At 43.0% G+C, this 24,550-nt stretch overlaps 1 protein-coding gene across 1 annotated transcript in view; it reads right to left on the reverse strand.

Moving 5' to 3' along the window:
* The window catches only part of casz1 (castor zinc finger 1), a 46,025-nt gene that overhangs the window by 10,140 nt on the left and 11,335 nt on the right, over positions 1–24,550 (reverse strand). The window contains exons 2-9 of the mRNA XM_070910405.1: positions 20,962–21,519; positions 14,440–15,340; positions 12,570–12,635; positions 9,818–9,914; positions 7,132–7,296; positions 5,379–5,551; positions 3,771–4,636; positions 68–200 (exon numbers count right to left, since the gene is read on the reverse strand). Of these exons, the coding sequence (XP_070766506.1) occupies positions 68–200; positions 3,771–4,636; positions 5,379–5,551; positions 7,132–7,296; positions 9,818–9,914; positions 12,570–12,635; positions 14,440–15,340; positions 20,962–21,519 (2,959 nt within the window). The remainder of the gene's footprint in view (positions 1–67; positions 201–3,770; positions 4,637–5,378; positions 5,552–7,131; positions 7,297–9,817; positions 9,915–12,569; positions 12,636–14,439; positions 15,341–20,961; positions 21,520–24,550) is intronic.

Consider the following 24,550-nt stretch of genomic DNA (forward strand, 5'->3'; position numbering starts at 1 on the left):
AGGTGAACAACAAGAATCAACATTTTCCATATAACATTAGCCCTCTGTGTACCGTGCAGCTGTGTACCTGTGGTCTTTTTTGCTCAGGTCCAGGCTGTGCTCCTGCGTGGAGTCTTGGGAGGCCCCAGAGTTGGCGTCCACTGGCTCCTGCTTCACATGAACCAGATTGAACTGGCTGGCTGAAGTCAGCTGCCCATTCCCTGAGGATCAAGCCAGAGCCACAGAGGAGAGAAGAGACAACAAAGTTATTGTTGGTCAGCATTATTACCCTCTGACGAGATCCAATCTGACTCCTGTCCTGGCCCGAAAAGAATACTCAGAGTGATAATTATTGCGAAATTATGTCAGGCCGTCAAGGCTTTTAAATGGTGATTGAGAGGCGGGAGATATGAGGGAAAAAGACTCCTTTTTCTGCAGCACTTGTCACAACTCATTTGCCAGGCTGCCTCTTAACTGGTCATTAAGTGAGATGCTAATGCTGAGGGAAAGTGGCAGTCTCAGATTGGCCACCCCCCTCCCTTCCCACCTTCCCAAGCTCCGCGTTGGCCTGACAACGGACGGCAGCCAATGCCACTGAGCGTACCCACAAGGAACAGGGGTGCTATGTCGGTCAGATTGGAGCTGACAGCCAATCAGATTGGTTCAAATAGCGTGACCTCTCGATCACATTCTCCTCCAAATAGGTATTCAGTGGATGCTGTGAGCGGGGGCAGGAGCGCTGAAATGAAATAAATAAAGACCAGGGGATGACGTGGGGTAAAAATGCTGACAGGAAGGTGAATTCTGCCCCACCCCACCCCACCCCACCCCCCGATCCCCAAGGGACTGAAATATTAATTTGTCCTGGGGCTACACAGAGAAAGCTGGGCTTTTGGTAGACAATAAGTGGTTTCTTTTTTTCTTTCTAAATATGTGCGTGGGAGGGGTGACCCTGGTGTAGCCTCTCAGACACTGCAAGACTGGAGAGCACCAGCGGCCATGATTGGTTTGGTGAGGAATCTGTTGTTTAGGAAGCAGGGCTGGTGCTGAGGGATAGTGACAGGCAAGGTCATGGGCAACCAAGTGTGTGCCCTTGGCCCTCAGCCTGGTGAGGCCCTCTCCTTTTTCTTGCTGGAGGAGAAAACAAGACCAGCCTACGTAAGGGGGAATCCGACCAGAGTTCCCCCCTACTACAAGATGACCCAGAGACATATCAGGCAGAATAGGAGTGGAAAAGCCAGTCTTGGGCCCTGTCAGCTGAAAGCTAGGAGATGGGGAAGTGTCAGTGTCAGTGTCAGTTCAGTTTGACAATGGCTGAGGTTGGAGGGGCTGGAGGTGGGGTCGGGGTGGGGCTAAAGGAAAACAGCAGTCAAACAATTTTGCGTCTGGTTTGAGGTCACTGCTTACCGAGACTCCGTCCAGCGCTCCTTCCCTCCCCCCAACTTGATAAGAGTACACCCAAAATTAACTAGCCAGACAGATCCTGCCTTGTCATCGACAATTAAATCAACTCTCAGACCAAATGAGAGCACATTACATCAAGAGCAGCCACTCATTATATGCTCTACATATGATCATCAGGCAGATTAAAGCATTCCTTCACTATATCAGAGGATAAGTTGACCATTTAAGGTGGATTATAATGCTAAAGTCTCTTATTCTGTTGCACATCATGAAGTTATTTTTTTCTATCCACTTCCCATAGAGGGGAGAACAAATGAGTTTGACTCAAAGCAGCTTCTTTCTGGAAATTATCCAGGAATAATGTATCACCATGTAATTACTCCGGATAAGATACAGAGCTTGTGAAAGATCATTTGTACTGTGTGTCTAATTAGTAAACCCTTCAGATGCTCGAATCTCTGGGAAAAACACTTAGGGGTAAATTAGAGCGGAACATTAATAAAAAAAAAAGATTCTGAGAAAATACTGAAAGCAGAAACAGGAAAAATGCACAATTCACCACAACTGAGGCGAAGTTTCACAACCCCATGAAAAAATAAGCACTGTGAAAAATAGCCACAAACACTGACTTTTCTCACACCTTTTGACTGAGAAGCACAAAACCACTTCCTCCTCATTTTAGCCCCAAATGTCCTGTTCACACATTTTATGAAGCAAATATGAGAAACAAAACTGCAGCTACCCTTCCATCCTGCATCTGCACTGAACTTTTACGATAAATTGTGTGATAGAGACAGAGGAGCTCATTTCAGACCAGCTTTGTTATCCAGCAGAGAGATCTGAGATGCTGCCTCTCAGTGAGACAACGAGAGGGGTGGTGAAGGCACCATCTGTGGAGGCCCCACCCTCAGTGGGGGCCTTCCCAGTGTTCAGACTACCTGCTGGAAGCCCAGAGGTGGAGCTCAGCCTGACAGCCCGGGCTCAGCTCGGCTCCCCGGAGCAGCTGCCCCAGCTCTCTCCCAGGGCCTGTCCTGCTCCAGGAACACCACCAGGAATTGTAATCCTTCCCAGTCCCAACATCCGGAGATGCTCCCCCTTGCAGCCCCATTTACAATCCGCACCCCACCTGCTCAGGCTCAGCACGGGAGGCCCCACTGTTACAGAATGCAAGACTGTGCTCTGCAGTGCATTATCAATTTAATGCTTTAACTTCATTTTCAGAGGCTTTGTTTAGAGCAATATGATAAACATAGACAAGGCAATTACCTCCAAAATTTATGTGAATTGTGTTTATGCTAAATAGACACTGACATGTTTTTGTGGGAACAGGGTTTCTAGAAATTCAAAAAGTGTGCCTTTGCTGATGCATGCAAGTGTGTCTGAGTTCTTGTATCAGTGAAAAAAAAGCCTCTTTCTCAGCTCTGGTGCATTGAGTCATTTCTGCCTGAGCGATTTCTGTTTTTTTTTTGTTTTTTTTATCAGTTTGCATAAAGAAAAAAACAAAACAAAAAAAACCAAAACATTTTTTTTTTGTTCTTGCAATTTCTGAACTTAATTTCATTCCACCTCCATTTGCTTGGAACGGGCGTAGACATAGATAAGAGACCAATGATGAGGAAACATGTTCGACACAAGCCCCAGGAGCCCCCACTCTGAACATCATAAGAGACTTTTACAGGCTCTACTCTCCCCTGTCAGCGCATTTATCTCCAAATGGATTGTGGGTATCTAACAAACGATCAACACAATAACAAGCCCAGAGCAGAGGACCATGCCTCCGGTATGTCCCTTTAAGCCTCAAAGCAGCAGTTTCTCTGCCTTTCTCTCCACTGTGGGATAGTGATAGAAATGACCTCTGAGTGCACTCTCTCTTCTCTGGCGGTAGTGGAGTGAAGTCCACACACAGAAAAAGGGATGTGGCTTTTAGTACACATGCAGTGTATTCTCTTTGGATGCTGACATAACTCAAAAGGTTATTATTTGTCATATAAATAGAGCAACAAACAAAGCCAACATTTACAATTGACTACCAATTTATTCATGTGTTTATAATTTGCAAGGGAGTTCAACTGGTTCAGTTACAGCATTAATCAAGAGGGAAAGGAATTATTAACAAGGATTAATTAATTACAGATTAATCAATTAATAGTTGTCTTCAAATTACTTGTTTTGGTCTGACCACCAATCCAAAACACAAAGATATTAAATTCATAATAATATAAAGCAAAAAAAGCAGAACATCCGAACATTTGAGAAGCCGGACCCAGCGAAGGGATTTTTCTTTTTTTTGAGCTTTTTTTGACTACATGAAATATTTTCCATTGTGTTAGTAGCCACACACATTGTACAAATGATGTACAATGATGGCTTTTTGTGAGGTGACTGACCTGTGTCTGGGTTGTTGGAGGGCTTCAGGGCAGCGGCTGCCAGTCGAGCCATCATGGGGGATATCAGACCTTTGCTTGCCGAGATCTTCTCCATGATGGAGGAGGTGGCAAAGGAGGTTGGGGTAGACGCCATGGTGCCGTCTGCCCCCACTGTGGAGCAACCTTGGGTCAGTGAGTCGGTGGGCATGGAGTGGGCCCCAGAAGATGCAGCTGATATCAGGCTGGCGGCTGGCGGAGGTGGTTGGAGAGGCAGCCTGGGCATGAGGGGGAAGAATGGGTTGGAGGCGGCCAGGGCACTGTTGGAGAGAGTGAGGGCCACCGGCATGTTGCTGGGCAGTGCCTGGGACAGCAGGCTGGACATACGCTGGCCCGCACTTTGCAGCGAGGGCGCAGGTTTGAGGGTGTGGCCCGATGTGGAGGAGGAGACAGCAGTGGTGGGCGTGGCCAACAGGTGCGGTACAGTGATGGACTGCTGGGTCGTAGGTGAGGCACTCAGGCTGGAGTTCTTGCTGCTGATGGTCGAGAAGTCCATCAGGTCGTCGTTGCTCGATTCCTCTGGCTCATCCTTTGGCGCCAGGTAGGTGGAAGAGAGGCCCATGACGCCGGAGGAGCGGATGTGCCGGCGCTCGTGTTTGCGCTTGTGGGAGGTCATCTGGCTGGTGGAGGTAAAGGTGAAGCCGCAGCCTGAGCGGATGCAATGGAAGTGGTTGGTGGCTTTGCTGTACACGCAGCCCTCGTACTTGCACTCCTCGTACTTGTAGAACTTCTTGAAGCCGTCTTTGGCATAGGCATCATCCTTGATGTGGTAGCTCTTGTGCTTCTCAATGTCACACTTGTTCTTGAAGGTGAACGTGCAGCCTGGGCGCCTGAAGAAATAAATTGATAAAGAAGGGAAGAACATGATTAGCTATGATGCTCTGTCACAAAGCCACCTCTGTACCTCGGTGCAGTCGGAAGTCATGGAGAGAGTCCACATGATTCAAATACTTCACAATGGAGGAATGATAACTGAGGCGGTTCAGTAACACAGCGGCAGCTCATTGACACATTGCCACCTGCAACCTTTGCCAGAGGGATACATTCCAGGGAGTTTGATTAATCAACCAAGTGATTCTCTATAGCCATTGATAATAGTTCTGTGGTGCACGCTCTTATTTTGTACTATTCTTTTCTCAATTCAAACTATTTACACTTTTTACTTGCTTACATATCCTTTTTACTTATAACATTCTGTGAGGTACAAAAATACTCATTGTGCAGGCCAAGAAACAGACGCCATTAGTAGTGCCTATCTCTTATTTATTTGTTAATAAGGAATGTACCTATATTGCTTTTTTTCGGCTGCTGATTTGTTGGCTTTTGCTTTTATGGAACCTGCTATTAAGGGCCGCTGCAGCAACAGTAAGTGTTTGTTCATATGTAAGTCACTACACATTTTGATGATAACATTTATTTAAAAATGATAAAAAATAAATAAATAAATAAATATATATATATATATATATATATATATATGTATATAAGTGATTTGAATGTATTTATGCTTAATGTAGGTTTTATAAATGTAAAATCCTGTGTTGAAACATCCACCACATGAGGCCTATTCACCTGCAGTGGAAGTGTGTAGTCTTCTGCCCGTAGAATTGACACCCGACGGTGCCACAGTCCTCGGTGGCACGAAATCTCTGGAAGCCATCGTTGATCAGCTGGGCATTCTTTTTATGGAAGTTTTCATGGGTCATAACATCTGAGGTGCTGGTGTACACCTTGCTGCAGCCCACCTGCAAAGCAGAGACAAAGCATGGCATTCAGAAAACAAGGTCTGGGCCCACAGCAGACGTGAGAGTTTCAGTTTGAAAAACAAAAAGCCAACTTCTAAAACGCAGCGCTTTAAAGAGATGCAATCTACTGTAAAAGCTATAGAGAAAGAAGCTCAGTGTGGTTAAGAAAAGGCTGGTGGCCTAGAAATGGGTGGAAGAAGGCTGTTTAACTCACGTTCACAATTTAATTTGTGGTAACGCACAGCAGAGCAGCACATGTTTCAAGTCAAACGCTTGAATTGGAAACAATCTTGTCATTGTGACAATTGGAAAAATGAAAAAAAGTTACTGAAAGAGGCAGTGGTCACAGCAGGCAGCTGAAACTACAGTACCTTCCTGGTAAAGCTGCCTTTTAGAAGATGAAATTCATATTAGGAGTGTGACGATGCAGTCACCACAAACGTACTGCAACTCTGAGAACAAATTTTACAAAGTGGAGGGGGCAGAGGCAAGCAGATGGGAGTAAGATGACTGTCTTTAAAATGTTCTGGTACTCAGGAGCCCTCAGAGCCAACAGAGGGGGAAAAAAACAGGTAATGTTTGAATTAAAAGCAGCAATTGTATATCATCCCTGGCACTTTTCACCCGTACAAACCGGGCAACTTCTCCATATTGAGTCAAACAATGAAAAAAATGCCACTCTGTTTTTTTCCCCCCTAAATCAAGAGAGCCGATGCCAACATCTGCAGGTTCTCAGGGACTGTTAAAACAATGGCTGAAATGTCCTAATAACAATTACGCCGTTAGAGGGGTTTAAAAAAGAATATATCTCAAGCCATCCTCCGCTGCACTGCTGCCCTGCCGGTGAGAAAGCTCTCGGCACAATGACACATTGAAAATAAGCAGATGTAAAAAATTAAACAAATCCAGAAGGGGGAATAATCTTCAACTGGCTGCTTGGTACTAAAAGATGAAAAATGTGTAGTTTATATAAACACCTAACAGAATTTTACCCATGCCAATTAAGGAGCGAGAGAGAGCGAAGAGGTGGGGAAAGCACAAGCAGCCTCACGTGTATTCACCCTTTTTCAATTTTCTTTTATTTACTGTAGGACACGTTTTGCCAAACTGCTCTTTAAAGGCACTTTGGTGTAAATGAAAAAAAAAAGTGGGGAACTGTAATTCCATTTCACAGATGTAGGTAAACTGTGTGACTCTCAAGCAACCTGAGGTTGTGTAATGTCTTATGAGTGGCCTGACTTTCCAGATCTGGGCATCATCTATATCGTCATGCCATTACCTGCCTTTTCTTGTTTTAAACTGTCCTTACATGATGTCATTGCTGCAAAAAAGTTATTTTAAAGCTCCTGATGGACACAGAACCAGGCTTTAAGCTCTAGATGAACTATGTGTGATCTGGTTTACTGACAACCAGTGAGTTATTCATACTGTATGTAATGGTGAAGCACGTGTGGCCATATTCACAGATATTTTTGCTGTTTCCGTGTGTGTGTGAGTGCATGCCTGCCTACTGTAAATATTTGTGGGTTTCATATGGGTTTATGTGTAGGCGGGGGAGGAGGTGTGATTCTGTAGTGTACCTGCATGCAGTGGTAATGGGTGCTTTTTCCATTGAGGTGGCAGCCATGGTAGTAGACGCTGCAGTCGTCCAGGGGGCTGAAGCGCATGAAGCCATGCTGCAGGGAGTTGTCCCTCTTCTTGTGCATGTTGTAGTGCCTGATTACATCCTGCTTACTGGTAAACCTCTGCAAAAGGGGAGGGGGAAAAAATGTACAGCAACAGGTTGGTGTTTATTTAAACCAGTCACAGAATCAGCAACAAGTCACTTTATCTCTGTGGAATTAGCAGCTGCAACATGCAGGAGCCAGTTGGCAGTTGGGGAGGGCTGTACGCACTGCAATGGAGAGGCCAGAATGTCTTTAAAGATGATGCGTTCTGTGGTTATTGATTTACTTTGCATATCTCAAAGTTGTGTCCTATCCAAATGCAGCGCCAAAGGCTCCGGGACTTTCTGAGCACGGGAGAAGCTTCCACATGGAACAAGAAGTATGTTCCCCATACACCCACTGTCTCTACATTATTTTTTTCCCTTCCACCAAAATGTAATTTTTTTTTTTTTAATTAAGATGAATCAATTGACATGCAAGATCACAGTTCTGATGTTTCTGGCTCTGGAAAAATTATGTTCCATGCAGATGGTTTCTCAGACGTGCACAGGGGAAAACAGAAGACAACAGAAAGGAAGAAACAAACAAACAAGCCAACCAAAAAGAAAAAACGTTTTCCCTTTCAATTCGCTGAGATATGATTCCATTTTTAATTACAGCATTAACACCCGCTTTTGGCGAAGGCTTCGTCTGTAATGATGAGTGAATATGCTAAGAGACCCGCCTTCTAAAATTACAAAATAAATAAATAAAAATATCAAAAAATCCCTCCCACACCCAGATGTCAGGAAGGGAAAACAGAAAAAGTCATTCCGCAGAGACCTGCAGCAACCAAATCTGCTGTAATTGGGCTTAAGCTGATGTTACAGAAACTGTAACGGGAGAAGCGCAAATCAATGAGACAGTTCCGTCTTCAATCCATATTTATCTCCAGTTGAGGGAAAAACATCAGAAAGAACTATTCTAAAAAGCAACTAATTGCTGTACAAAGTAGGGTAATTGCTTTGTGTCATGTGTTCCACTCGCTCTCAAGCAAAAAAACTAAGATCTCACACAGCTGTTCATTCCCTGGCTCTTGGCCTGTTTCCCACTGCATATTTCTGAGATGTTTGACTCCTGTAGGAGCAAACACTTCATTAGGATTTTTAATGCAATTGATGAATGGTTTGGATTCATCAGTAATTCTCCTGAAAAATTCCTGAGGTCAGTCCTGGGCTTTCGGGCTTCCTGGTATCTAATGGTTAACGATGACCGGAAGATAAGTTGAACTGCGGTCATGGTACATTCGATCCATCAAGCCGTCCAAAATAGGCCATGGAGAGAGCTGACTGGGAAAAAGATCTCATTTTCAGTCGAGTGGTGATGAAGGTTGGGAGCCACTTGCTACATTTATTTTAGGATTCCCACTAGTGTGGCAAGATGCACACTCTCCCTCATGTACAAGCCCATGAAAGGAGAATGTTAAGACTCAGCCAATCGCCCGGAGGCTGGCAGTGGGATAATATTCCAGGAGAGTGTGTCATGTAACATTTCATGAGTTATCGCTTCGAAAGGGGCTGCTCATCACTGCCTGCTTGTTTTTTTCAGGGTATTGACATCCCAGAGAGCTGGCTTCCAAAGCATATCTGTGTTTCCACGCAACGCAAAAGCAGCAGAGAAATGTGGACCTGACCGTGGAAATTGCCATGATAACCTGAACTAACACGCTAAATAATGACATGAAATGATTTTCCTTTGTATTCCTCAAAGAATGTGTCCCATCAGACTGTGAAGTGGGATTCATGCAGAAAATGAAAGCTTAGATCTGTAATGCTTTTCATCGCATAAACAATATTTATCGAGCGGTAATCTCTCTTGATCAGGAGCAGACAGAGGAGATTACAGTTGAAGATGGCTTAATTCAGAAAATTGTTGAGAAAGGAAGGAAAACACACACGGCTCTGGCTGTGCATGGATTTTTGACATCTTTGACAAATCTTCCTGTGTTTGTCTAACTCCGTCAGGCCATATGCTACGGCAAACACAAGGCCTGTATTATGATCTGCTTTGTGTTTTTTTCTCCTTCCTGTGCCATACATGACAACTCCTGGGACCAGGACAAGATTAATAACGTGAAAGGGGATTAAAGGCAGGCCCCCAGTCAGATGGCAGATGTCTTTAGGAAAAAAAAGAACCCATAGATAAAAAAAAGAGCCATATTTCAAGCATATTTACAATTAACCCTTGTGATAAAAGGTCAACTGTCAAAGGCCAACTGTGGCTGGAAGATGCCGGCAAACGGAGCGGATATAAACACACATAGCCTGTTCGGCAGACCAAAGACTTTGGCTGGGTGTGACCGCTAATGAAAAGATGACACATTATCTTGTTTGTCTATCCTAGGATCCTCACAACCCCTTCAGGTCACCTAACCTGTGGCTCTTGAAACGAAATTACCATTGTCTTATTTTTCTCATGGTGTCAGAATCTGAACAGAGAGGTGCCAAGGTTATATTATATAACAATATTTGATAATATATTATATATATATTGCAGCATACAGGAGAAAAATGCTAAATGTGTATTTGGTTGATGCTCAAAAAAGTGATAAATTACTCACGCTCACCTGGTAGTTACACTCAGGGTCCATGCAGTGGTAATGCTCTCTGTACTGGTAGGCACAGTGCACGTGTCCACAGTGTTGACTTCCAGAGAACCTGAAAACAACAGGTACACATTTTAACAGCCACACAGTGAATAGCAGTGAATGAAAGGACACCGAGACTGTTTCAAAACCTGGGAACACATCAGAGCTTATCGCACAGAGAACAGTCGCAGGGATGAAAAAGCTGAACGATAAAGCAGATCAGAAAGATGTCAGTGTGATTCAAAAATAATCAACAAATGATTAGTGAAGAAATTATTTGAAATACCAGGAACGGCACAAAATAAAACAGGTGAAGGAGTTCTCAAAGGCATTATGCTCATCTCACCTTCAAAGTAACATAGCTCACACCTTCAAACTGACTCCTGCTTTCCACACTGCTGCAACAATTTACCCGTCTGTCACACCAATTTCAGCCAAATTAGCTCCATTTATTTCCAAAGCAGCCGTAAGAGACACTTATTACACTGAAACCCTTTCCCTCGACACGCATACACACACCCACTCAAGGATCGGGAACCCCATGACTACTTTATTTCTCAACGCTGTGACAAACCCTTGTCAAATCAATGCACAGGTTCTTTCAGGTTAACCACAGTTTCACTCTGTGAGGAAAAGGGTCAGGTATCACGAGAGGTACGGACACCTCTGTCTACCCCCCCCACCTCCCAAAAAAACCCTTTCACTCTCTCATCTGGAGTACAAAAAACAGATTTTAGTCTGGCGCTAGTTAAAAAAAAAGGCTGCCACTTGCTACAGTACAGCCACTTTTACGGTGGTGATTATAAGCCTGACGATGATGACTGTTAAAATCCTCCAATTACCAGTGAAAACACACAAATAAACATTTGCACTGCTGCTGCCAAGAACTCCATCTGCTAGTGCGGAGGAGAGGGGGAAAAGGGGGCTAAGTAATATTTTTTCCATCTCTCTTTCTGTTTTTTCCTTGTTAGGATTATCCCAGAGCTGCATTTACAGATCACTTTGCTGAGTTCATTAAGCTAATTGAACGGCATATCCACTACTCTTTTTAAGTTGGCTGTGCGAGTGTATATGTGTGTGTGTGTGTGTGTGTGTGTGTGTGTGTGTGTGTGTGTCTGGAAATGGTGATGGAGGTAGAGGGGGCTTTGGGAAGGTTTGATGGCTCTTTTAGAATAGAGAAAACCAGTAGTCGAACTACGTGTGTTCACACAATAAAGCCAACATATGTCCCAACCATTAGCGTTTTCTATACTCTTCTTTCACATACATACACACACATTTACACTTATGAACACACAAAGCCCCCCCATACCCCTGAGACTATGGCCCACCCCTCTTCTCATTGCCCAGCTGTATTACTTTGCCTCTGGACAATTCCCACTTGCCGCGTCAGGGGGCCTAATGGGCCGCTGCTATTCAGCAGCAGATTAAATATTAATATCGCCACGATACAGAGATTGCAGCGCATCTCCAGTTACAATAGAGATACACAGATCAAAGTGCCGAGGCAATAGTGGGTGCATGAAAGCATTTAAAGAGTGAAAACTGCAACTAAACAGTACGGGGGAAGCTCTTTAAAACATCAAACTGTAGTGCGGTGAGGAGATGAAGAACTTTTTTCTCTCTTTTCACGAGGATTGAGTACGAACACGTTTACAAAGCTGGTTTTTAGTATTAGTGTGCACTCATTAGCCCTAGCTCCGAAGAGGACCCTCCCCCGATTCTACCCCCCCTCTCGGTGCTACATTTGCCCTTTTCATGAGCCCTCCTTTTCCATTTTTTTCCACCCTCCTCTTCTTTCCTTTCTCTTTTTTTTCCCCAACCCCAACACGGAAATTGAAACTGTATCTGGGCTTATCTGCAGCCTCCCCGTGCATCAACTGCCGAGATGTTTAGACAAATTTTATGCATTATGCAGCGCAAATATCAAAACAGTTCTTGGCAGTGCCAGCAGAAGCCTCATTAAAAATTCCTTAATTAAATCTTCTTGCAAAATGTAATCAGTCCAAGGAAGGGGTTTTGTGTGTGTGTGTGTGTGTGTATGTGTGTGCAGAGGAAGACGTGTGTGTATGTGTGTGTGTCTGTCAGTGCCAAGGCTTTGATTTGTGCCCTTCATGTTATGGCTTGGAGAAGTAATCATTAACGCCAAAGGCACTTTGGCTTTTCAAATGCTGTTTTTCTCTCTTTTTAAATGGAATAAACAAACAAGTGATAATCACCTTACTAGTGTCGGCTCAAAATGAATCCAGAATGGGGGACATTGTTCTGTGTCCATTGAAACGCAAGATACCTCCCCACTGATGTTTTTGTCTCTGTTGGTGTGAATGACTGACTTTTTAGATCAGTCAGTTCCTCCTGTGTTCAACAATAAACGGCAAAACTCAAGAGGAACCTGGTCTGAGCTCATATCCTGTCTGTGTCAGTCACAGCTAACAGTACAGAGTTGCACAGAATGATGTTCTCCTCCATGTTTTAGTGCTATACACACCATGAGCATTTATTCAACCAGTTACAGTAAGCTACCATCAAACCATTTCACTTTCATTACCCCTCATCCTTCTACTTCCTCTCAGCACATAAATTGGAGTCTTTTCTTAATCAATTTACTACGTCTGCCATCTAGTTACATCACTGAATAAAACACACCATCAGTGGATAAAAAAAGCTTCATCTCCGTTTTGGGTGTATTTTTTCATCGGTGTAGCACATTGAGGGATTTGCATACCTGGCAATATATTTCTGGTAGAGGTTGATGTCGTCGCTGGCGGGTTTATCTGGTGGCAGGCCATTCCTAAAGCAACAGCAAACACAAAAGAGACAGGATTAATGGTGGGGTTGGGCTGCCTGTTGTTAATAAAAACAAACTGACACAATATTTACTTACAGGCCGCTCCCAAACTTTGGACTATCAATATACATTTTCTTGTAGCATAACAGCATTTTCATGTGCCGTATGAATCAGGGATGGAAGGCGCACACTTTGATGCATGGTCTCCCAACCAATGAAAGGCAAAATGCAGGAGCAAAGGGACATTAATCTTTTATGGGGGTATTTTGGTGAGTGCTCATATGCAAAACTGGATAATGGGGATGTGGAAGAAAAGCTCTGAAAAGGTATTTTCTGATAATCTCTAAGGGCCTTGGCTCTAATACTGATGTCAAGTTGTCTCCGATCAGTCTGGACTCAAACAAAGATGTAAGACAACACTGCAGCTTCAAATGCATATGGATCAAGCTAATCGACTTAGTACCAATTTCAACTCAATCAGATTCAGTTGTCAGAAAACAGTAAATCAGGAGGAATTGATCACATTGCAGAGGCGTGCTGAGGAACGCTGTGTGCTTTTTGTCACCTGTGATGTGATTCCTCTCATGAAGCTGGTAGTAGTAGCATGACAGTCGTAATACAGTATCGGTTTGGCTTGCTCCCTTTCAGAATTTGCATTTAGCTCCATGTGAGCAGCTCCATACGGGGGGCGACCTGAGGTTAATCTGGCCCAGAGGGGAGGATACGCTGCCAGACATTCTCCTTAGCACCCCCCTCTCATCCCTGTACACAAGCACCAGACTGGGTCAGTTAGCCAAACTTGCAGCTCAACTGAGCCCCAACCTGACAAAGGCCACAGCCTGAGGGAGAGGTGCCTGAGGGCTCTTGAACAGTGTCTTTGATAGGTCTTGACTAACTAGCGACAAGGTCAAAACCAATCAAACAGACTCTGGGAGCTGTTTCCTACAGGTAGTGCACACGACTGTGGGCTAGCTCCTCAAACCCCTCGTTTGCTTCCTTTAAAGTGCACTCGTCAGGCAGTGTAGAGTCGGCCCCTGTGACTCGCCGGGAGGTTAGTCATGGCTCCAAAGTAATTAAAGGGAGAGTTGTTACACCCTAGCCAAACGAAAGAAGTCAGTCACTTTGCGATGACTGTGCTAAATCAGTCTCCACGGAGTGCTACAGCAAGTAAACACTTCATGTGCCTTCGCAACTCATCATGTCGTGGATCTATTGGGCGCTATGCGCTATTTCACACTACATTCCTGTTGGCTGCTGTGGAGGTAGCAATTACCTTTGCGTTAGGCTAACTGACTCACAGTAGCAGTAAAGTGTACGTGAGCTTCACATTAGCTCCAAGGTGTTCCACTGGAACTTGGAATCTTTTCAATCCACCAGTAAACTTTAAACTGGAATTTTAATGCCAGGTTGAGTTATTTATTAGCTGATCTTTAAGCCCCCCCCCCCTGCATATTTTATAACCTATTGTTCACTCGCCAAGGAGTTAAAAACATTTTCTGCACCGTTTGTCTGTTTGTTATTCTGTTTATTAGCTGGATATCTCATAATCTACTAAACAGATTTAAATTTCATTTAATGGGTAGTTTGGCCATGGGCAAAAGAGTAACTCATTTGTTTTTGGTGTGAATAGTGCCATCATGTTACTTTACAAACTGAATCATGTAGGCCACGCCCATTTTCGGTTGCACAATTCTTTCTTGTACAAAAGGATTAGGTATTCTCAAAAAAGTGTGAGAATACCTTATATAAAAGTATTGTGTAGCCTTGGCCTTTCTAGTTTCATACGAGGATGTTTGAGCAGACTTACTTAACAGAGGACACAGTGCCCGTGGTGATGGAGTCAGTCTTGGAAAAGCTGGACTTCAGGTAGTCAGAGGCGTTGAAGCTTATGTGTCCGGTCTGGTCCATTGTGAGCCCTGGGGCAATGCTGGCCCCAGCTGTGCCTACGGTGGGGACACCAGGAGCTCCTGGGTTCCCTGGTGCTGTGGCGAGAACATTGGGCATCATTGAGGCCTCGGGATTTCCTGGCATTAGCTTCTGAATTGTTCTGATGTCATATTTCGAAGGTCGGCCCACTTTACCAGTCTTAAAGGCGATGGCACCGCCCATGTCAGGGTTGCCCTCGCCAGGCTTGAAGAGGTGCAGAAACTTGACGTTTTCCAAGTCGTACTTTGAGGGTCGCTTGTAGGCATTACCGTTCTGTTGCTGTAGACTCTCACCCATCTTCAGCTTCTGAATAAAGAAGTCATACTTGGAGGCTCGGGACGCCATGTTGTGGATGTGAGAGGCATTTGATGGCTGAGAAGTGCCCAGCTGAGGTCCTCCTGGCTGTTTGTGGTCCAGGCTGGAGGGATAGATCTGTGCCTCCGCCCCTGGGAGACACCCAGAGGTCTGGAGCATGGTAGTGCTCTTGTCTTGGGCCAGTTTTGAGTTGAGGTCGTCTGGTTTGGGTGGGGAAGCATGCATGGGCCAAGGTAGGGTCTCGCCGGCTTTTAGCTTGCGAATGTACTCTTCGTACTTGGAGAAGCGGGCACGCCGTGAGGCCTCCTCACTGCTGAGGGATGAGGGGTCTGAGGTAGCAGCTTTGAGCTTCTCAAAGCTGATTTTCTTGGTCAGCTCATCCCTTACCTGCTGGTCATCATAACCGAACATTCCCAAAAATTCATTCATGGTGTTGGCTGCATAGTCTCGCAGGGCAGATGCTTCTCCTGCACAGAGAAAAAGAATAGTGAGCTCCTGTGTAAGATGAACAATTCTTATAACTGCTTTTGGGTATTTCCTTTCATAGCTGTTGAAAACTCATCGAGTTTAGTTAACCTTAGAGTCCCTCATTGGTGCAGTGTGGCATTATTGTTCTTATGTCTTTACTAGTCTAGTCTAGTCTTTACTAAAACAGCAGTGTGATTGTTTGTTCATTTGAGTAGTGAAACTGAACCCAACTTAAACCATTGAGTGTTACACTGTCGCAATGCTTTGTAGTGAATAGTCTATAAGTGACTATTTTTTGTTTGGCATCAAATACATTTGTTACAAATTGGATTAATCTAGCGAGGTAGCTTTGTGTTACAAGTGCAAAATGTATTTTGTCAGCCCCAATAATGAAACGCTCTTGCACCTCAACATTTTAAGCAAACACGCTGCTACGAAAGACTGCTAACCTACTAGAACAACATCTACTACATATCTTTTTTTCTGAGTAAGAAATGTTTATAATTGATGTGATGCTGTCATCCTTGTTATTTCAGAACTGTAGTAAATTTAACAACAGGAAAAGTTATTCTGCAGTGCAAGCTACAACAACACCTGTATAATGTCTGTGTATTCATGTGTCTACAAACAAGCAGTCTGAGGCAATGCTCTTCCTGTTTTGGTTGCACTATAAGTCAGTCCTGCAGAATTTGCGGGTGAGTGTACCAAAGGACACACTGAATACTGAAAACTTTTTCTGATTTTCTATGCTCATTATGTTATGTTATAAAATTAGAGACTTACTGTTGAGGTTAATATTTAAGATAAATATTCTATATGTAAGAGCATGAAATCTTAGTAACCACATTAAGATTATATAAGGGAAGCTTTAGAAAAAAATCTGTTTACACAACTTCTTAGAAATGAAAGACATTATGAGTGCATTTCCTCACAAATTATAACTATCTGCCGAGAAATTATGGCATGTTAAATGCAATTCATAAAATCCCTCATGAAGCTTGGTGTAAGGTATTTGAAAATAACATGATTATTGTGTCACCTTCAAGAGTGAAAAGAGCTAATCCTTTCCTCCTTTCCTCTTTTTACACATTTATGAACTGAAACATCACTTTCATTTTAAGAGTCCATTAAATTGGACAACTTCCCCAAGGACATAGGCGAAATATAGTCAATGTATAGTTTAATTGCATTATGTGGAGATTAATTCTGGCCCATTAACTTTCATCCAGGTTAGTGCATGGGGTCAGAGAGTGGGGAAAAGGGAAAAATGATTTGGCCTGAAAGCAGTGGAGGGACAAAGTTCTACATAAAGAAGAAGAGCATGGGCAGAGAAGAAAAGGTACAGTGAAAGGGTGTGTGAGAGAGAAAAATAGACATGGAGGACTCGTGAAGCAACTTTTCCCCGAACAGTTGTCTTTGCTGATCCAACTCAATTCCAAAGATCTTCTGTTGTGTCAGTTTGCATGTCAGGCAGGATACCAGAACACAGACATGCTAGTAATGCGCCAGATGATAATTTCACCTGGGTAATGTAAAAGCTTTGGCCTTCTTAACTCCTCCTTGGCACAGTCATAGGCCCAGGGTCCAAACCCTTTTTTTCAAAATGTGTTTTATTGCTTCACCAGGAGCACAGATGAGCTGGCGAGAGGTAATACCAGCTACCGCCGGGATAATTAATACACAAATATTTCTGCTCTTGTCTCAGATTTCTCAGTTATTGCTAAATCAGTCGCTGTGCCCTGCTTTTCACATCTCCTGCGCAGCATGTAAAATAATCCCCAAATTTCCATTCACTGTGTTGGGGTTGCTCCTCTGCATGGTGGATCAGTATGAAAGAGTATCTGGTGGATCGAAAGGGCATGAAAAATTTAAGCGAAATGGATCAGGTATTTGAGAGGAAATACCTGCATGTTTTCACATGTTCTGAAACCACAGAGTGACATACTGTACATACAAGTATCTACTGCGGGCTACAGTACAATTCACCTCTGTACTTACATTTTTGTGTTTCCATAAGCTGTTAAATAGTATATGGCATAAAAGATTACTGGAAAGACATATCTAAACATGTCGATTTGAAATGTAATGTGGCTAAACATTTTTCTCATTTGATTTAGGTGTTGATAACCTTACTGCTTGGTTGGATTTTACTGCTACTGTATTTATAAGGGCACCTCAGGTCACAGTATATCATATAGCTCTAAAGTTAGGGCAGACCCGCCCACACCAGTATGAAACACAAAATGGAACCACACTTTACGGAGTGAGGAATGATATTTTAAAAAGAGCATGGGAGAATAAACACCATTGGATGGGAATTATATTTCCATTCTATTACATTTCCAAATAAAAATGTAAAAAATTAATATAAAAGTTGTCACACTTGATTCTGTATTGACTGTGAATAGCTTCATGCCTATTGACTGCTGTTTTGGAGTCGGTATCAAATTAAAGAAAACATCCATCATTTTTGTGGGTCAATTGCTAATTATTGCTGCGAGACTACTGGTTTCTGTCATGGGAGCACCGACATCCCTTTTTTCATATCCTATTTGCTTAGGGGCATTATCATCACCTTCTCCAAAAAATTAGTTGAGTCTCTTTATTCATCAGCGGCGCCATGTGACTATCAATGAAAGGCAAATGATTGGACTTGAAGGGATTATGACTGGGACTGACAGGAGATAACCTTTCTAAAACACCATGTAAATGAGTTTTCTCCTCAAGTCCTATCTGGCTGCCTCTTAATAGTGTCATGTGACACCAGATGGGAAACTATGTATGAGTGCATGGGTTAAGGCGAGATGGGCCCCACCTTTAATGCTACCACCCACCCCCATCAAAAAAAAGAAAAAGAAAAAGAAAGAAAGAAATAAACCTCTCTTTTTCTGTCACTATCATCCTTTTCTCTCCTGTTCGCTAACGCGTCTGACATTTCCCTCTGCACTCTCTCTGGTGTCACTGGGAAATCTACAAAGAAGTGCTTCCCAATCTTGACACTTCAGGCAAGCAAAATCCAACACACGACAGAGACCTGCCTTGTCTATATTTGTGGCAATTAGGCCACATTTCCCCTCCCAGATATGATAACAGATGGGCATTATATCTCCTTTTGGCTGACCAAACATGGCCATCAGTGTGGCATAGCTTCTCTTCTCACAGGACTGAGAGGCAGAGGTGTCGCTGATGATAAAGGTGCATGCTAGTGGCTATATATGGACTAATCTAGAGTTTGAATACCCTCTAAAGGCTGTCAGTTTTGAACCACACATGCACAATGTAAACCATTTGGCTAAAAAAAAGAGAAATGTTTTAATAACGTGCAGCGCTTTCAGTGGAGTTCAGTCAGGGAAAGTTTTGAATAGTAGGATTCTTTTATATGGTACAATAATTTAAATAGAGTTTTAAAAAAAAGCAATTGGTGTTCATGTTAGTGAATTAGTTTAAGTGTGCTTTGTTTAAATGGACAGTGGTATCCGAATAAAGAGTTGCTTTGAATAAATGACATTATGTGCATTTGTTTGGACTAATTTGACACACACACAGAACTGCACAGAGCTTCAAACTTCCTCGCTGTTTGGTTAGTTAATTAACAGGCAGTAAATAGAGAGGGCTTTGAAACGGCTTGAAATGAACAATAACCTTTTACAGTGAACCCAGAATTGCAAATGGAAGTCATGGTCAAGCCTTTTTGATCCATCGCTATGAGCATATCTGTCATTGCTTTCATAGTTTTTATTCATTGGTTTTTCCATTGACTGGCTTATGAGGGCTCTAATGCGACATCTAAATTATCTAGGAAAAGTATTCTGGGGTTTTGCACTGATAGGAAATCCGCACGATGCCTCGATGTGAGGAGTTAAATGTTTTGAAGGTCGCAGTTTCTCTCATTGATCTTGCAATGTTTGTTAATTACATTGTCACTGATGTTGTGAGAGATAATTAAGCCACTATGTTTATATGCATAATTACGTGCACTCCGCATCAGCCTTTGAAAGACAGCGGCGAGAGAGCGAGAGGGAGAAAAAAAATGTTTTAATTGTGAGCTGAGCAGAAACATGGCAATATAGATGCCCTAGTTACAATCAACAAAGAGCAACTCTGAAAAAAAAAAAAAACACTCTAAAGACAAGATTTGCAACTGATGCAGTATGCTCTCCCCGCAGTCTTCAAACACTCCGGCTTTGTTGTGAGATGTAAAGTAGTAAGGGAGCCAGTGGAGGGAAAGGTGTAGGCCTGCTACACAACAGTAATACATATTTACAGACAGGCTTTTTTTATGGCCATGAAATAAACACAAAATGACTAATTAAAACCACAAAGCCTTTTTCATTTGCCTCTGAAATGAAACCTACTTCGTTTTCTGAGAAGCCCCTGCCCCCAATTCTGCGTGTGGCCAGAGCTACTGCTGAAAACAAAAAGTGCATGTATACATGACTCTGAGGTAGACACCTAAACCTAGATGAAAGACCAAAAAACTGTTAAACTGAGGTGAGCAAGCACAAAACAAAACTTGTTTTTGTACCGCAACAACCGGTCTCACCTGCAAATTGCTGTGTTTTTTTTCTCTGGGTGTTTGTGAAACAGGCTTTATCTATTCATATAACCGAGCTATGTTTTGTTTTGTTTTTTCCTTTTTACAGCTCTGTGTTTCAACTTCTGCTATACAAAAGCCAATCTCCTATAGTGGGTGTGCGTCTAGTTTCAAGGGTCACAAAGTGTATAACTGTAAACGGTACTTTCTAAAAAGATGTTTGTGCTGTTAACACATACTATTGCTACTTCGAATGACTGTTGGAAGTCTCTGCCAGCTTTATCTATTTGATAATCAGTGAATTATACTGTGGGAACATCATGTCACAATTAAACAGGGGTTATTATGAGTCATTTACAAGAGCACATAGTATTAAGGAATTTATTAAAATGTGTTCATGTCTGCCAATAAATACATGGAGCCAGTGTTGTTTGTGAGAAGATAATAACATGCCTAAGTGTGATATGGCACTGCAATATAACTTCCCTATTTCTGACTTTATTTGACAATTGATCTCTTGGATTTGACAACTGTGAAAAAAAACCCAAACTCCTCCATGGCAGACTACAACTCCATATAATAGAGGAGCTTGAAGCAGTGGCTAAGTTTAGTGAGCTTAGGGAAAATCAAAGACTCAATATGTAATCCTGGGTGTAATATGAAGCTTAGCCTGGTCCTGCCATGCGCTATTGGCCCACAGCTGCTGGGAGAGTGCATAAACGGCCTTACGTTGTAAGCCTACTCCATTTCTGAATTTCTTCGTACAGTTAACCACACACTGACAAGTTCCTGTTTTCCCCGCTGGCCTGCCAGTTGAATCTGTCTTTAGGGTAATAATGTCACTGGCTATTCATATTGTAACTCTAGAGCGTCTCTTTCCAATAATGGGCACACTTAAGCTGATGTGGATGTGGCAATGTCACCTGCCCTGTATCTAAGCCTTTGCCCCGTAATACTATAGAGGGGAATGTTTTGAAGGGCAAAGGTAGTGTTGGTTTAAGATGTATAAAAAGGGTGAAGTATAAATCAGAGTATGGCAGGGACATCAGAATGAAACTGATAAGAGGACAGTGAGTCAAAATGTACCTGTAGAGGAGAAAGGTGCTTGGCGACTCTGGGCCTCACTTGGCGGCATGTAGGTGTCGTCTTTTGAAGGCCTGTCTTCAGCCTCTTTGTTGTCGCGGTAACTGCCATCCTGAGACGCTGCAACGGGCTCCGGCTCCTCTGCATTGTCTTCATCATCGCTGCAACCTTGGGGCTGTACCATGTACACGCCCTCAGGAGGGCCATCTTCATTGCTGACTTTGAGTTCATGCTCCTGTTCGTCCTCAGGAGCTGGCGGCTCATCGCCATACTCGCCGTTGACCCACTTCTCGATGGCCTCACGTCTCTTCTGGTCCTCCTCTAGGCTCTGACTTAGGCTCAGGCTCTCTGGAAAGTTGGTCTCATTGTCATCATAGTGGGAACTGCCACGCTCGCTGTTTTCTGCTACACTCTGGTCTCCCTCTGCATTCTGGGAGCTGCTGTCGAACACTACCTGGCGGCTCAGCTTGGCACAGATAGCATTGAGTTTTAGGCCACCTTTCCTTTTGGCGGCCATCTTGGATTTTCCTGAGGTCGTTTCAGTGCATAAACTCCTTTCAGCTGATGGAAACAAGAACAAGAAAAAAAAGATATAAGATTAGTTAAAGTTGTTCAGTATCACAATTATCTGTGTTACAGTTTAAGAAATATAACTCCACTTTTCACTCAATAAGCAGGTTTTTCAAATGACGGCCAAGCATGCTTTCAGTAACAGCTCGAACCAGCTTTTCCATGTCAGTAACTTGTACTGATTTTAAACATCCCAATGGAAAAACAACATAGTGACTGCTGCTATTAATAACACCCAAAAGCACTTAACAATAACAGCACAAGACTGGAAGGACACACAGAGATACTGTACATATCTTTCTAAGTCACACCTCTTCGGTCAGCTCAGAGTTTAACGCAGGGGTGGAAAAATAGAGGAAAAAAAAAAGCACAGGCAGCTGAAATCACAGGCAGATAGATATCAGACCCCCTACGGTACTACAAGCAGCAAATACACGGCTACATAATCCTTCACGACAGTGTTATAGAGACACTGAAATGTTATCTTCACGCTCACCTCAAGAGGCTGTGGTCATGCCACTGAGTGGGGGGGCTGCGCAGCATTAAAGCTGTCAGGATGTGGAGTGAAAATGCTGAGCACTTTTGGTCTTTTTGGAGCCGTGTTCTCATATTGGCTATTCAGCGGGATTAGAGGCTGCTGGTTTCACTTTATTAAAAGGAAAATAGTACGCCATGTATGAAAGCTCTTTCTACTCTCTGCTGTTGATCTAGCCGAGACAGTAACATAGATACATCGGACAAAAAATGTTGTAGTTGCCGTGTTTAACATATTTTTTCTTAGACATACTGCACAGTCTCAACATTTTTTTTTCCCCAGTGCGGCCTCTCTGAACAATAGAACATGATAGAGTGTGCTTTGGGGCAGGAATGGGTGGCATTATTTCAACCCAAGTGGGGCTATCTTTATAACATGTCCTCTGATGAGGCAGGAACAGCTGCCTGTGGCATTCCATATCCAGAGCTGCCTTTTTAGGGCAGAAACTGCACTCTAGTACCTTTCACTTCATTTCCAGAGCCACCAAAGTTCACCTTCCGACAGCATTTTCCAGACTCAAAATCAAGGCCAGATCTTTATCAAGTTGTAAATAACTCTTAAAAAGCAAGGAGGAGGTCATCGTGAGTAACACAGTATTTATGACATCAAAAAAAAAAAATAAAAAGCAGCAGAATCACTTGGGATCAGACAAGCATGTTAACTTGTATTCAGTAGTATGTAAAGCTTCGTCAGTTAAGGCTCTGTAGAAACACCACGCCACAGTAGAGATATGTCTTCTTGTGTGAAGTTGTACTGACTCTTAACTCAGCCACACTGTGGTTAAGATAATACACTATACTGAGCTACGGATGCAACGTTGCACTGGACAAAAAAGTGATACCAGAGGTAACAAAGTTCTATCTTAAAGACTCAGTTCACTCTCTATAACAATGAGTAAGAGCCTCTTCATTTTCCCTCAGCCATAAAGCCAAGCACAATCATGTGTGAGCCATTGCTGGCATTATGTAAATCACATCAGTGCAACATAAAATCCTGTTTTCATTTTCTTTTGCAAAGCTGTGGAATCATTAGAGGATATACAATTTGAACGAGTTTACAGATCACCCCGTCGCCAGACAATGCACCCCGTGCTACCCACACATGCTTTCTCAGTTACTGTATTTACATTGCAGGCTTCCTCTCTGAAACAATGACTTCAGGAATTATGTAGTTTTGTGCAGGCCATATATCAGTGGCACATTACTGTACAATTTAGTGTTAGACAATTGCAGGCGGGGGGTGAAAGGGTCACCTTTTAGAAGACAGCAATTTTGAAAAAAAAAAAAAAAGGAATCAGCTGGAAAAACTATTAGGAAGTGGAAGACATAAATTTTCAAGTTTTTTTTGCGGAAATACTCTGCAAAGGAAGATTGAGGTCATTTGGGTGTTGCAGTGGAGGTCATTTTTTCTGTTTACTGCGTTCAGTATTTCATGCTTTAACTACCGATTTCCTTTGCATTGCAATCTCAAGCTCCTTGTAGGAAATGACCCCTACACAGTTGTTTGTTTCCATTAGCGAGTATTTATGTATGACTTTCTGTTAACAATAAGGAGCGTGAGCAGACAACCAAGTGCTACTGGTTGAGTATCTAAGCAGGCCTCTAACTGAATTATCAGACATCTTAAGCACATATTCATTGTTTTCTTTTTAAAGGAAGGGCCGTGCTTTAAAACAAATATAATATTGTGAGCTTCCCGTGAGGAAGAACATGCTATGCTCCAATGGTTTATGGAAGCTGTCTAAACTATTATTTATGCTGAGGGTTTCTGTCCACAGCAGCTTTTTGCTATTGCTTACAATAGGGATTGCTATGGTAACACTAAGCTGTTTACCTCAAGTCGTTTGTGTGCATGATAGCGTACAATGAGATAAAATCTGCGGGGACCTACATGAAAGAACAACTTTTCCCTCTGGGACCAACTCCCCCACCTCCCTGAGAGTCCAGTAAGCATTCTGCCTTATTAATGAATATCAGAAAGAAAAACAACACTGTCACATGCATTGGACATTATTTACAGTCTGTTTTAGCATGGTGTGCTAATTGTCAAGGAGGAGACACCTCAGTAAGCACTGGGAGTTGGAAAAAAACAGGCAGGTTTGAATTTGAACGCAACAGCTGAAACTAATTTTTCCAGCTGCTTATGTTAACGGTGACACTATTTTTACTGGAAACAGTGCAGGGCCACAAAGGAGCGCCACATACTGTCTGTATAAGGCCAAAACCTGAGGAAAAAAGTCAAGAAACTATTTTGAATATGTTTGGACTAGGTCAGCTTCTTTTTCATCTTCAGTCAAAAATAAGTGCATCAAAGTTCTTTCGAGCCCTGCTTCTTCTCAGCCCTGGATGACACAGCTTGTGCTCAACTTACTCTTCCACGGCTCTAAGCCCCACAGGTCTTGTTGGTTTTTTGATGCAGAGCCTCTGTTTGTGTGCCAGAATGATATCATGCCCAATCAAGTGGTGTTTCAAATCCTAATAACGCTGT

The sequence above is a fragment of the Enoplosus armatus genome, chromosome 8 (assembly GCF_043641665.1).
Source record: "Enoplosus armatus isolate fEnoArm2 chromosome 8, fEnoArm2.hap1, whole genome shotgun sequence".
NCBI lineage: Eukaryota > Metazoa > Chordata > Actinopteri > Centrarchiformes > Enoplosidae > Enoplosus > Enoplosus armatus.